General features: G+C 38.1%; 1 protein-coding gene across 3 annotated transcripts in view; it reads right to left on the reverse strand.

The window, feature by feature from the left end:
- Positions 1-6,863: 6,863 nt before the first annotated feature.
- The window catches only part of nkd2b (NKD inhibitor of WNT signaling pathway 2b), a 30,223-nt gene continuing 23,179 nt past the window's right edge, over positions 6,864-13,907 (reverse strand). Inside the window, exons 4-10 of one of the 3 annotated variants that reach the window (XM_055228045.1) lie at positions 12,133-12,193; positions 11,476-11,603; positions 11,035-11,130; positions 10,357-10,498; positions 10,232-10,289; positions 9,686-9,810; positions 6,864-9,265 (exon numbers count right to left, since the gene is read on the reverse strand). In XM_055228045.1, coding sequence (XP_055084020.1) covers positions 8,649-9,265; positions 9,686-9,810; positions 10,232-10,289; positions 10,357-10,498; positions 11,035-11,130; positions 11,476-11,603; positions 12,133-12,193 — 1,227 coding nt within the window. In that variant the 3' untranslated portion in view covers positions 6,864-8,648. Of the gene's footprint in view, positions 9,266-9,685; positions 9,814-10,231; positions 10,290-10,356; positions 10,499-11,034; positions 11,131-11,475; positions 11,604-12,132; positions 12,194-13,907 lie in introns of all 3 variants that reach the window. The other 2 variants (XM_055228046.1, XM_033981090.2) reach the window with 2 other exon arrangements.

The raw sequence follows: 13,907 nt of genomic DNA on the forward strand, positions 1-13,907 counted from the left end.
ACTAGAAATGGGTTAAATACTGGTTCACCCCTTGTCACTGCAGTGTCAGAAAGGCCTCCACACTTTAATAAAAACGTCACAAACGCCTTCACTGAGTAGGAGATGGTTGAAGATAAAAAGAAAAAGAGAAGTGGTGACTTTTTTTGACTTAAGTGTACACCTGGTTACAGACGGGGTCTATAATCATACAGAGCAGTGGTTCTTAAACTATGGGGGTAACGTCTGAGGGTCTCAGTTTTGTTTTAGATTTATAGCATCTTTCATACAGTTTAAGCCTGCTGAGGTTGTGATTTTGTAGTAGTTTAGTCTTTGCATAATAAACTACTAGAAGTGCACAATGTAATTTTTCTGTTGCAGGGTATGCTACTTGAGTGTCTCCATGAAGATGTTATTGCTTTGCCTGGAATATTCCAAAGTATGGCATTAAACCTATCCATCTTGCATTTATTACATGTTGTGAGTGGGCTTGTTTCTCCACAGATCTGACCTGTAACTTGGGACGGTGGCGTCATCAGCTTGTCTCCATTTAAACTTATTAGAAGAATCTGAGCAACATATTCTTCACTTAATCCAATTTAATTACAGATAATAAACCAGGTGTAGTTAAATATAATGTTTTTGTTGCAAGCCAAGCTACTTTGAAGTATTAAGTTATGACAGTGAGAAAATACACCTGCTACTAAACTCAGAACAAGTAAATAAAGGCTTTTAACTCCACTACGTTAATACAACAGCTACAAGACATATTCCAAAAACACACATGTACTACTAGTCTATATTATAAACTATATACTTTGTTTTATTTTGTTTTGATTTGCACTGACCATACTCTTTCAGAAGTGGGTTGTTAGTTTCCGCATGTGCACTGTTGTTATTTAAGTACAAAATAAGCAGGCAAAGTGAAAAAAAAACATGTACAAGAAGACTAAAATAGCCAGTAATTAGCAAACTGCCCACGCTCTATGTCCAACAACATGCTAATTGCTTTGGGAGATAAATTTCTAGCTTGTGCTCATTTCGAGGAAGAAACCTGCTGACAATCACAGCTTTAGATACCATCGCAGTCACCTGATAATACACACAAATACATGTAGATCTGAGGGCGAAGAGGAGGAGGCAGGGAGGAAGAGGAGATAGGGAGGGCGAGGTGCTTCCTGTTTCCATAGCTCTAATTATAAAGGCCTCCTGAGAATACAGCCTGTGAGGAAGCTTTGTCACTGAGGGACAAGCTCAATGTCAGGAAGCTTTTTTTTTACACTATGTCAGTCAGGGACTTGAAATTTGAGGATTTAAGTGAAAGTGATGTCAAAGAGTAAATTAATAAACAAAAAAAAAAAAAAGTATTGTAAGGATCTGATATTTTGTGTTCAGCTCAGAGTCGGCACCTTTTCCTGTTCTTGTTTATGTGTTGTTATTAATGTAAATGCTTTTGTATGTGACACCTGGTTGCTATGCCGACAAATTGATGTGAAGTTTCTATTCGCCGTTTACTCGTCTGTTTTGGAGATTGGCTCTAATCTGTTGAAACTGCTGTTGTTTTGCCGTATCCCTTGTGTTCATAAACAATTAGAAGAACTGTGGCATGTTTCCTTACACCAGAACGCTACAGTATTAAGGAAAAATAAATAATTGTAAAGTTGTAAAGTTATTGTCATGTACTTACTGTCAATACCACAACTTGGGTGAAGTGTTTTGCTTCAAGACACAACATCTGTATGCAGAAACCACTGACTTTGCTGCTGCTAATACTGATATTCCTCCTAATAACATTACTTGCTTAAAATAAGTAGCTTCCTCATTTTAAGAAGTACATTTTTATACTATTTTTTGTGCTGTTACTATTACTAATTCTTGCACCACTAACAATAATTTGTAAGTTATATTTTTGGGTTAATTTTGTCCAAACTACAATAGTTACTTGCATGTTGTTTGTGAAGCAATGAGACTTTCCTGTTTAAAGATAAAGCACAGATAGGTTTGTAACATGATGTGGTTGCAGGGGTAAATATTTGTAGCTTCTCTAAACATGTAAATTGTGTTTTTAGTAGGAGTGTAGGAGCATAATAACACACATTCACTCAAGCTAAGTAAAACAACAACTTAATTTAGGAATTTTTGAAGTAATTCTATCAATACTCAAAAAAGGTAAACCTAAATGTAAAGTGTTATGTCACAATAACTTAACTTCAGTAATGAATTTGATGTCAAAATGCTAAACATATACTCAAATAATGGTAAGGATTTCACTGTTGTTTGATCATGATGTCAATAATTGTAAAACTGTGGTGTTTAGGACAGCCAGAACCACATGCTTTGACAAAACTTTACAAAGACAAGTACTGGTAGATTCAAAAGTAGAAGTAGAAGGGACTAGCTCATCATGCAAGAGACTAGGGCTGCACACTACATCACAAATGAATCAAAATCGCAATTTGAGTTGGTGGAATTATCAAAATGCAATTGCTGCTGTTACTTAGAGCTAATAGAATCCTCTGCAAAAAACAAAATAACCTGTGTATTTATAGAAAAATCTGGTTGTACTTGTAGTTTAAACCTCTACATCAGGGGCGTCAAACTCATTTTCACCGAGGGCCACATCAGCAAAATCAGCAAAATCAGCAAAATCAAGGGCCAGATGTGACTGTGCGGCTGTGTAAATATCACTAAATGCAACCGAATGTCATGTAAAATAAATGTAATTCCTTTTTAACTTGTTAAATCACGGTTTCTGTGATAAACTGACATTTTTAAAAGTGTGTATCTGGTCGGGACACACCTGCTCACAGACCTTCAGCTCTGCTTCAAATACGGCCTTTTACAGCCTTTTAATTATTGGACAATTTGTTGTTTTTCTTGCAGACTAACTTGTGCATACTTAGCTCCGTGTTTGGTGTCAAAATGTCGACGCAGATTGTACCGACCCTGCCTCGTAACACAAAAAACATACAGGTTTTTCTCCTCAAAGCACAAGCTTATATTCACCTTCACCTTTATTCCTTCCAACTTCCTTCCATGCCAACAATTTTCCTCTTCATGAACATTTTGTGATGATCATTTGCAAATATTTCTCAGTTACACTTGCTGGGAAAATGTCATTAGTTTATTGTCAGTGCACACATTAAAGCAGCATAGACTTATTTTAAAATGACAGTCATGCCTTTTAATTTATCTTCTCGCGGGCCACATAAAATGATGTGGCGGGCCGCATTTGGTCCCCGGGCCTTGAGTTTGACACATGTGCTCTACATACATGTTCTGAAACACATGGGATTCTTGTATTAGTTTATCAGCTTATATTAAGTCTTCTCACTGTGCACTCTGAACAGAATCCTGCTTTTATAAACAAATATTGCAAACCTAATCACAATTACAAAAAATCACAAATAATTTTTTTTCCCAAAATCATGCAGCCCAACAGTGACTTCCCAACAGATCATAAAACACTAAGTAAAAACGCTCGCTACAGTGGCCAGTGAGCAAAAAAAAAAAAAAGTTAATGTCTCCTCTGCAGTAGAGCCAAGTTGTCTGAAGAGGGCTCATTCAGTCTTCCTCAAGTGTCCAACGTGGGAAAATAAGACTATATTTCTCACAACAATGGTGTGAATTTCCATAAACCCCCAGTGAAAAGCTCTTAAAGTGCAGAATATTAATAATCAGCTTGACAAGCCTGTTTGCAATCAGCTTTGTCTGGCCTATTAGTATGCAGAAGACATGTAAGAAGAGAGGGAGGAGAGGGAGGGGAGAGGGAGGTGGGATAGAGAGGAGCAGACAGCCTTCATGTAGCGCCGCTTATCTCCAGGCAACCCCACCACCCCAGTGAGAATTTGTACAGTGGTCCGGAGCCGGCCTCTGCTTGCTCTGAGCCTATAGAGGTAATTACTCACAAATACTGTAAAACCAACTGGCAAAAAAAAAGAGAAGGGAAAACCGGCAGAGCTGTGATTTGCAATTAAATAGGTGCAGTTCAAAAAGGTCCTTGGTGGTAAGAAAAGAGGCTCTTAAGGAGGAGTGGTGCCAGTTTTTTTTTTTTTTTTTTTTTTCAAGAGTTGTAAAAAGTTGTCATAAACAGCCATGGGTGTTTTTAGAAAAGGGGGCACCCAAGAATATAGCTAACTTGTACTTCATCTTGCGTATACTAAGAATCTATTTACTAAGGTACCGTCAAACGTTTGTACAATTCTAGTTTCTCAATTCAGCTTTTTTGTTTACATATCAATTTTCAAGAATAGTAGACCAAAGTGATAATTAATGCAAGATCAACAAGTGCAAAGCCTCATTAAGTCTAAGGAGTAATGTTACTTTGCTATTAAGAAATTCTTCAAAAAGGAGACAGAGGCTGGTACTAGTAGCAGCAACAATTTGTAAGAAGAGTAGCAATGTTTTGGGGTTTTTTTTGTTTTTTTTACAAATATGAAATAGCCTACCTGTAACTGAATAAATGCAATAATAGATCAGTTTAATGCCATACTGTGGAACATTCCAGACAAAGTGATAACCACACACACACAAGCAGGTGGCAGACTGTCTATTACACACAGTAGTGCATCTCTATTGTTATTATTACTGAAACATCACCTGCCAATCTTGGTTGAGAGGCAGAGTTTGGAGGACTAAATTGGATTAGAAGTAAAAATATTTCATGAGTTATTTAAGCAGAGGTTCATCAAGGTTGTCTTGTCTGAGCTTATTTCCTTAGCAAGAGGTTAGCAAGTGGTTGAAGTTTAGAGTGGATACATATAAGCGAACTGGTCAGTACAAGAAAAACTATATCTTGATTAATTGTCTTGCCATATCACACAGTCCTATTATTGTTATTTTGCACAAATAGATGCATGTCCATTGATTCTCACTATCTATTTTATCTATTATGCAACAAGTGAATTTCTTTCTTCATCTCTATGTTCTAATCTTTCTGTCATCATTCATTACCACAGCTCCCCATATTTATCTTACAAGCATGGAAAAAACACATGTCTACCTAATGAACCAAATCCTAAACAGACTAAATAGTGTAGTCTTCTTCTTCTTTTCTTTTCAGTCAGAATTAGTGAAGCTTTTTTCTCTGTAGACCTTGGGCCTATGCTGAGCCTGGAGCTTAATCAAGTGGAAATGGGGAGCAGCGAGTTGAGGGGGTGGTCCCGGAGTTTGGGGTGAAGGGGGAGAATGGACCAATTGTTCCGATAAAGGCCTCATGTTGTGCTCACTTTGAAGTCTCCTCTAGGGGGATATAGTTTGCTTTACAGTAGCATTTCAGCACATTACTTTCTCCTGACAAACCAATAGAAAACACGCATGATTGATGTTGAAACACAGTGAAGAGTGACTGACTAAAACTAACCCCGAGTTAAGTTACACACGCTTCACTCTAAGACATCTGACAAACATACAAGAGAGACTCCCTCCTGTTTAGAGCAGACACTGTCTCCCACTGATCTATTATGTTGCAAAGCTTTTCTCATGCAAGTCTTCTGGGATAAAGGCCTGTCTATCTGTGCTTAGGGGGCAACCACTTTTCACTAAAACCTGCTTAACTACACAAAAAGTCCAGGAAAGAACCCTACAGTTCCAGAAATAGGCATATCCAATATAATTTTATGCATAGTGGAGTAGAAGTAATTCAAACTAAGCAAGTAGTGTGGTTCAAATGAAGATTGATTAAGTGACAAGTTGAAAACATTGACTATAATAGCACCCAAACCTGTCTATGTGGTCCTCAGCAGGTGCACGTCCCTGGATGCTGCGCTGTCCTCTCGCCATTGCTTGTTCTCATTTTCTTGCAGGAAAAGTTGAACATTTGTTGCTGAACTATCATGCAAAATAAACAAAAATACATCACATGCAATACACAATATGCTTTTGATGGACTGGAACCAAACTTACTCAGTGGAAGTTTGCAGTTGTCGGTGTTCAGCGCAGGTTCGCTCCAAGGCGCACAAAGTAGTGGTGGATATTTGCATTAGAGCGACACTCCCCTCGCCTTTCATAGCGGCCATTGTTTGTCGCAGTCGGGGCTCGGATTCAGTCCTTTCCCAAATCCCTGACGACCAGAGCGGAGAATGCATGCAGCTTTACCCGGGCTCTTGCACCAATTAGGCGAGCTCATGTGAAATCACACAGAAACATCCTATAGAAAAAGACTTAAAAGACAATAATCATTTAAACAGTAGGTTATTTAAATTAAAATGCCAAGTAAAAGTAAATAGACCCCTCTCAGATAGTTATCTAAAAAGTTTTGAAAAGTAACACACTGAGCACGTTATATCCTACACATTTTTCCAAGTAATCCACACGTGCTCATCCAAATTACTGGGAAAAAAAACATTTACTAATACATTTTCTAACTTAGATCTCTACAGATCATTTACTTATCCAATGGTCCTGGTGCGGGTTGTGATTATTGGAGCTCTGTCGCCCTCCAGTGGTAACAGGTAGGACTCAACACTATACAGCTGGCAAATTTACACATTTTCATTAGGCAATATCATGTAGATATGCAATTATGGACATTTTTGTGTAAATATACCCTTTTCCAGTCCAGTAGAATTTTTATTGTTTAACACTGACACCATCAGTGTATCACCAAAGTATAGTTTTACAAGAGTCATTCCAACTGTGAGGAGGGCCGTCTTTCTACAGATCTGACCTGTAACTTGGCCTGGCGGTGTCATTTGCTTGTCTCTATAGAAATAAGTTCAATGCTATATTACCAAACATTCTACGCTATACATTAACATCTCCCAAGAAGATGAACCCTCCACCATAAAAGTTAAACATTGCAACTTTAATGGTGTATTTTTAAGAGAGAAAAAAAAAAAAAAAGTATCTCAGTTATTCTTTGAGTCACATATTGATCACAAAATACATTAACTATATAATGTTTATTAAAATATATAAAAGACAAAATACAAATATGCATAATTATATTCATGATGAAATATGCATATACAGTATAATTATACAGTAAAATGTGTTTACATATATAGATTTTTTATACATATAGCAAGGTATTTTTGCATTAAAACTGGCAGTGGTGATTTCAACCCCATCCCGTCCCTCAGTCCACAGTTGGCCGTCCCAAAAAGACCCAGCCCCTGTGTAACCACGGGAGCAGCAGCACCTTTACACCTGAGATCCATGTTTTTGGAAATGTGTGCCATCTACCGACACAACCTCTAGTTTGACAGTTAGCTTCAAAGATTGTCAACCAGTAGCCTTAAAGTGGAACTAAAACACTTAACTTTTTTGCTACTAGACTGTGTACATTGTGTGTACGGTCTAGTCACTTTTACATTTTTTCACACCAACATTCCAAACTGAGCTGTTCCAGTCGGCAGTACCTTGTGGATTAAAGGGGAGAGTGAGGGGCGGGGTCTGGAGGACTAAAGAGGAGAGTGAGGGGGGAAGAAGAGCAGGATTTTGTAAAGAAGTACATTTTTTGTTTATCCCAAAGACTATATTGTAAAAGCAGAACTCTATGACAAAATTAGAGCACTGTGATGTGTCTGCAGCTAATAATAAAGCATTTTTATTTCAGAAGTAAGCGCCAAAAGCAGCGCTCTGATTGGCTGTGCTTGGGTGGGCGACGTGAGTTTCACTTTGCTGTCTGAAAAAAGCTTTTCTACAGCCGAGCCTGTGTTAGAAAATTAATACATGTGGATATTAACCCTAGAACTGCAGACAAGTTAGGCAGATTAAATATCTCCTCCTTATGTGGTGTGAAAATTAAGTATCTCAGCTTTAATGCGGTTTGCACTGAAATGGCAAAAAGTTAACTAGGAACAGTAGATGTATGCCGCTCCTAAAACGCAATGTATGCAATTTGGTAGAAAAAAAAGTTGATCTAGTGTTTAGTTCCACTTAAAAAAAAAAAAAAAAAAAAGTATAGCTTGGTAGCTTCCTGGTTTTCAAAATAACGTGAATAATGATGCAGTCCCAGCAGAAATTCATACAAACTGTGCCACATAGACTTAATACACAACAATAGCTTCATAAACATCCTTCGAGTTCAGGTTCACGCTATATGATCTTCACTAATTCCCAGCGTACATCCAGATATAGCTTGACGATAGGAATATAAAAATCCTGACTGATCCTATGGAGCTCAACAGTGGGCAGTGTCTGTGATTATGGAACTCCTATTTGTTCCCATGGGCTTTTCGAGTTAGTTTAGATTAAAATGTATTTTCAAAAAGGTAATAAACCCGCAACATTTCAGTGTATTTTGAACATGTAAATATTTTTTGGAATTGAAAAGGAATTTACATTATGTTCATTAGTTACCACATAGCTGGTCGTATGTCTTTAAACTCTTCATTCAAAATATAATTAGATATACTAAACATATATTTACAAACACAGAAGGCACATTTTAGACGTGCAGATGCACAAAAGTCAGTCAAATATTTGTTATAACGACATTCAAAATATTTTGTCCAATCAGCCATAAGTTGATGTATATAGTCCCAAAACAGTTACATGATTCTCATTTAGATTGCTCAAAACTTTATGTATTTTTAAAAATATAAGGAAAAGTCATGAGAATTTATTTTTCCAAAACCAAAAAACATGTCTACTGTTGCGCTCCATGGGAAGTGAACTCCTCAGTCTGTTCTATGGAAATTGGTCTATTCTCATTGATATTAAGGCAGTCATGTCTGGTGGTAATGATGGTAGTGGTGATGATGATGATGTTCATGATGATGATGATGCTCATGTCGTTGGACCACGGGAACCACAAATCCGGGACTCCCTGGTTCCCTCTCCGCACTGGGCAGAACAGAGGGGACTGCAGGCTGGGGGTGCTGTGGGTGCTGTTGGTGCTGTGGGTATTGCGGGTGCTGTGGGTGCTGTGGGTGTTGTGGGTGTTGTGGGTGCTGGGGTTGAGGGGAGAGGGGCGTTTTGGATGGGGACTCCCTGTTTTTGGCTCGAAGTCGCTTGCTGTGGCTGTATTGTAGCGGATGCTGGTGATGATTGGAGATTTGAGCTTGAGGGGGCAGGTGGTACACATCCTGCCCAGTGTGGTGGCCGTGGCACTTAGCCATTTTGCTGCCTCCGCTGTTGTTATTCCCCTTGTAATTTCCTTTGGGAGATTTGACAAACTGTGTGCCTCCTTTGCCTCGGAAATCTGCAGGGTTGTAGTTGTCGCTGATGAGCTGCGAGCGGCGCTGGTGAGCCACTTGTGTCTCTGGTTCATGGGACCTGGAGCGACTTTGGCTGTGGGAGTTTCTAGTGTGGGGGTCCTGAGGGGGAACAGCGGTGGGGGTTCCTATAGACAAAACGCAAACAGCATTTTTTACTTTACAATATACTATATTACTGTATTGATTATTTTATAGAAATATCGAGTACAGTTTTGTTATTTTGTGTCATGATCCAGTTCTCATAAACACACACAAACTGAAGTTTTTTGGATAATTCTCCACAAAATTATAATATATAACATAATACAATAATAACATTCACCTACTACTATCACTAAAAACTATTTTCCAAGTGCCAGATTTGAAAACAATGTTGATACTTATAATTATGTTGTCTAGCTGTGTTCAAATGCTAAATATTTTTTTGGGCAAGAAATGTTATTATGTCCCTTTTTGAGATCAATACAACACTTCTCAAAACTGAGATATCTGCTTTTGCAAATCAACACTTCTTTTATATCCAGTAAAATAAAGGAAAAACTCACCTTCAAATCTTGAGGTGTAGTTTTCGATCCCAGCCAGGTCCAGGTAGTGATTCCTTCTCTCTGTGTTTTCATCCACACAGTAATGCTGTCCTTCTGCAGCTGGAGCCTCGCTGGCCTGCCCTCTGCTGCTGAGAAGGGGAAAATACAGACCATTATTTTATTTGACAGTAGCTTTGAGACTAATGAAAATATGCAAAGAAAAAATGAGTAAGTAAAAAGCTTGTATTGAAACTAGAAACTCATTTGAACAAGGACACTGAATACTGAAAAAAATTGATAAATAGAACAATGTTGGTATAGTTTTAGAATGGTCCTGAGTAAGTGTAAGATCACATGGTACAACTACAGATACTACTACTTATTTTGTGTGTGTCTACAGCATAAAAGTACTGTTTCTTATCATCATCATGGTGTCGTCAAATGGGTATTGAGTAACAAGCACTTTCCTTTTCCAATTTTAGTGTTGTGACAACATCAATATCAAAAGAAAAGAGACAAATTTAAATGAATGAAAAGGCAAACTGATGTAGAACTGTACTGACTAACCTTATATATGTTGAGTGTCTCTTGTCAGCAGATCGGCCCTCCTCCTGGTGACTCCGTTCTGCATTAAACAGTTTCAGATTAGACCGAACATATACAAAATGTGCTTTTGCTAGATTTTTTTTAACCTGTTGCTGTTTCTCTCCGTTGACTCCTGGGTTCTGGAGTGACTGTCAACTTCACTCGCAGTGTCTTGCTCTTGTTGTGGTAAGAATTATTGACAGAAGCATCCACCACGTCATATATGGTGTGCATGAGACTGGACATGTCCTGTAAAAACACATTTCAGATGAGATAAGTTCATTCATAAAATCCTACACCATAAAGTCACACTCACAGATGGGTTCAAGAGCCAGGATTTCTAATTATAATGCAGTCTCCGAAGACATTTCTCCAGAAAGTTTAACCTGATCATTTTTACAGTAATAGTAACAAAGTCAAAGCTGCTGTATTTATCCTTGATCAGCAAGAAGAAATCTGCATGATCTTTGCTTTGTCTGTTTGATTCAGAGGGATAAAAATGAGCACAGTTGCAGAAGCAAATCATAATTTAAAAGAAAATATTATTTCTTTTGAACGGGCAAATTTCCTCAAAATGTCACCAACATCGTAACATCGTAACATTCTACACTTGGAGGAAGGCAGCTAACAATTCCATGGGAAAATTCACTGTTAATCTGGCAAAATGCTGATGTTTTGACCTTATACAGAAAAAACAGGTAGAAATGCATGTGTTTCTTGCTAAAGTGAACTGAACATAGTTATATAATGTGTTATCATCTGAAACTCTCTAAATAGTAACTCACCTCCTTGGTAACTTTGCCGCTGTTGTCAAAGTCGTACAGTGTGAAGACCCACTCTTGTCTGTTATCATCCTCCACAGACACATCACACTCCATGTCCTGAGAAGATAAACAAGGGAGACATCAGTGTTTTCCACAGATGTCAGCAAAGGCTATCTTTATTTTATGTAGTACAGTTGCCTCTATTTGCTCTTTCAGCAGCCTTTTTCCAAGAGTATGGTGTTTACAATAATACAAAATAATATGCACTGCTGTGTTATTTTAATTAATGTTTCAAGTTTTTGTACGGGTAAAATGGGAAAGAAAGAACACTGTAATTTTACTATGTGTGTTGGAATGTGCATTGTACTTAAATTTGAAAAACAAAAACAAAACCCGATAATACAAAGTTGGTACTCATTTTTGTTAATAAATTATGAACAAGCAAATTAAATTTGTGCTTACATCCAGGCTGATGCGTTTCTTGCCCGGTGCTTTGGTGGCGTCTCGGATCATCTCCCGTTCTCCATCCTCTGTGTGCATGTACTGCAGGTAACTCTCACAGCCCTCGCCTTTCTCAGGAGGAAGAACCACTACACACAATAAATTACAAAAAAACAAACACGTTCATCAAATTTTTTACTACTTTACCTTTTGTAAGAAATGTTTTAACATCACCAGAGATTGTAGAAAGAAGTACTTGTTGCTAAAACCTGGCACATGACATTTTCTTTTGCATAAGCCCTCCTGACTGTGAAACTTCAAATTCAAATCTTAAGGAATTTTCAAATGTTGCTTAAAAGATGAATCAAACACATACTTGGTCAAAGAAGTAGGTCAAAACAGAAACCTCTAATACAGTTTACCTGTACATTTGAAAAGTATCCCATACATTTTAGTGTGTATTTACCTATTTTGGGCCAATATAAATAAGCATGTCACATTTACGTGTTATGTCTAACTTGAAGTCAATCCCAGAAGACATTTCTCACATGTAGTTCATATGTGTATTGCATAATTAAAAGACATCAGTAAACCGAAAAATCATGTGCAAGTGATGCATTTCTATTTTTGGTCCAAACATCTAAATAAACTAGAGCATATTTAGTTTTCTCTGCTTACCCTCTAGGGGACAGTGTTGATCAATGAACTGCCCCTCCTTCAGCTCTCCGTTTGGAAACTCCTGAGACATGAAAGATAGAACGAGAGAGGGAGAGAGGAAAGAGGGTGTGAGAGAGGGAGGGAGGGGGAGAGAGAGAGAGAGAGAAGGTAAAAAGAACGATTGGGAGAAAGGGTGTGAAGAGAAAAAAGCAAAAGAAAGACGAAAGGGAGAGAGCAAAACAGATAAGAGAAGGAAGGAAACAAGGACAGAAGGAGGGAAGGAAAGAAGGAAGGAAGAGAGAGAAAGAAAAGGGGGAGAAGGTAAAAAGGAGGATAAAATGGGTAGAGAACAAGAGAGAGAGGAGAGAAGACAGATAGAAAAGGCAGAGAGTATGACAGAGGGTGAGAGAAGAAAGAGATGGGGTGAGAAAGGTAAACGGCAAGAGAGAGGGAAAGAGGGAGAGAGGAAAAGAGGGTGGCGTTAAAAATGTAAGTGAATCTACAGTTCAGACCACAGACACAGAGAAAACAAACAGTCTCCACAAAGCATTTCCTCTTCTAAAGAAAAAGAGGCCCAGGTTCTTTGAACATCTGCACTCTTATTGTGTTTCACTGTCTGCCTTCACAGCAAGACTTCACAGCCCCTCCAACTCTCTCACATCCATCAAACTGCAAGAGACATTTTAACATGCGAGCGGAGGTGGGCAGTGCTCAGTTATATTTACTCAACCTTTCAGTTACTTGAGTAACTATTGTGTTTGCACCACTCCTTCCTTTTTTTAGTTAACCCAGTTGCATTAGCTAAAAATTATAAATGTGGTTTCATGTTCAAAAAGTTGCTCTTACTTGAGTAGTTTCCCCATATACTTTTTTAGCTGTTTCTTGGACCACTACATTGTACTTTTTCTTGAGTAATACTATTTTGAAGTAACAGTACCCCTACTCAAGTACAGTTTTTGGCTACCCTACCCACCTCTGCATGTGAACTGGGACAACACTGTTTATTCTCACCTTACTTGAAACATTCAGAAAGATTCAAACACAAGGAAGACATCCACAGTTTAGGAAAAGTTTAGTTCAAAAAGTTCTGACTGTGAAAGAACATTTAACATTTGGTTTATGTGAAACAAACCACGCAATGAGCCCGCGGCAACATGTGTATTTATTTTCAATGGAGAATAATTGCCAGATGGAAATTTCCAGGCAGATAGGATGGGACTGATTAAATACAGTTGTAAAACAAAGGGGGCCTAAAGGGTAGAAGGACGCAATAAGAAGAATGCTGTCATATGTGAATATTTTATATACCACTAAAACTATATGGCGAATTTCTCATTGTCCACAAGTAGGACTTCATACCTCGCTCACACATCTGCTTGTATGTATACAGCTAATAATTAAAACTGCGTGGTGGAAACAATGAAAATTAAGTGCAGCCTCGGCCCTAAACCCACAAGTATTTAAACAACAAATGATTCATCCCATTTACGTCATCCTCCAGCACTACAAGCCGCTCTGTGCACACTTTGAAATCAAAACCTCAAATTTTAGAAACCGGATAAATAAAAAACAGATAGATGCTTACAAAAAAAACAAAAAAAACAAAAGAACTTCGTGTACCTTGAGCTGAGAGGCTCAACATCTGAATGTATTTAAGTGGAAGGAGCCCCTCTCTCTCCCTCTGTACCCCCCTCCCCCCTTTTCAACTCAAACTAATGACAGCGCTTAGGCTTGTGGTTCGATTTAACAATCTCAAAGGCAGTGATTATTCCTTACTTCAGAGGATGATACCTTCA

This window comes from Periophthalmus magnuspinnatus, chromosome 16, assembly GCF_009829125.3.
Source record: "Periophthalmus magnuspinnatus isolate fPerMag1 chromosome 16, fPerMag1.2.pri, whole genome shotgun sequence".
Lineage (NCBI taxonomy): Eukaryota > Metazoa > Chordata > Actinopteri > Gobiiformes > Gobiidae > Periophthalmus > Periophthalmus magnuspinnatus.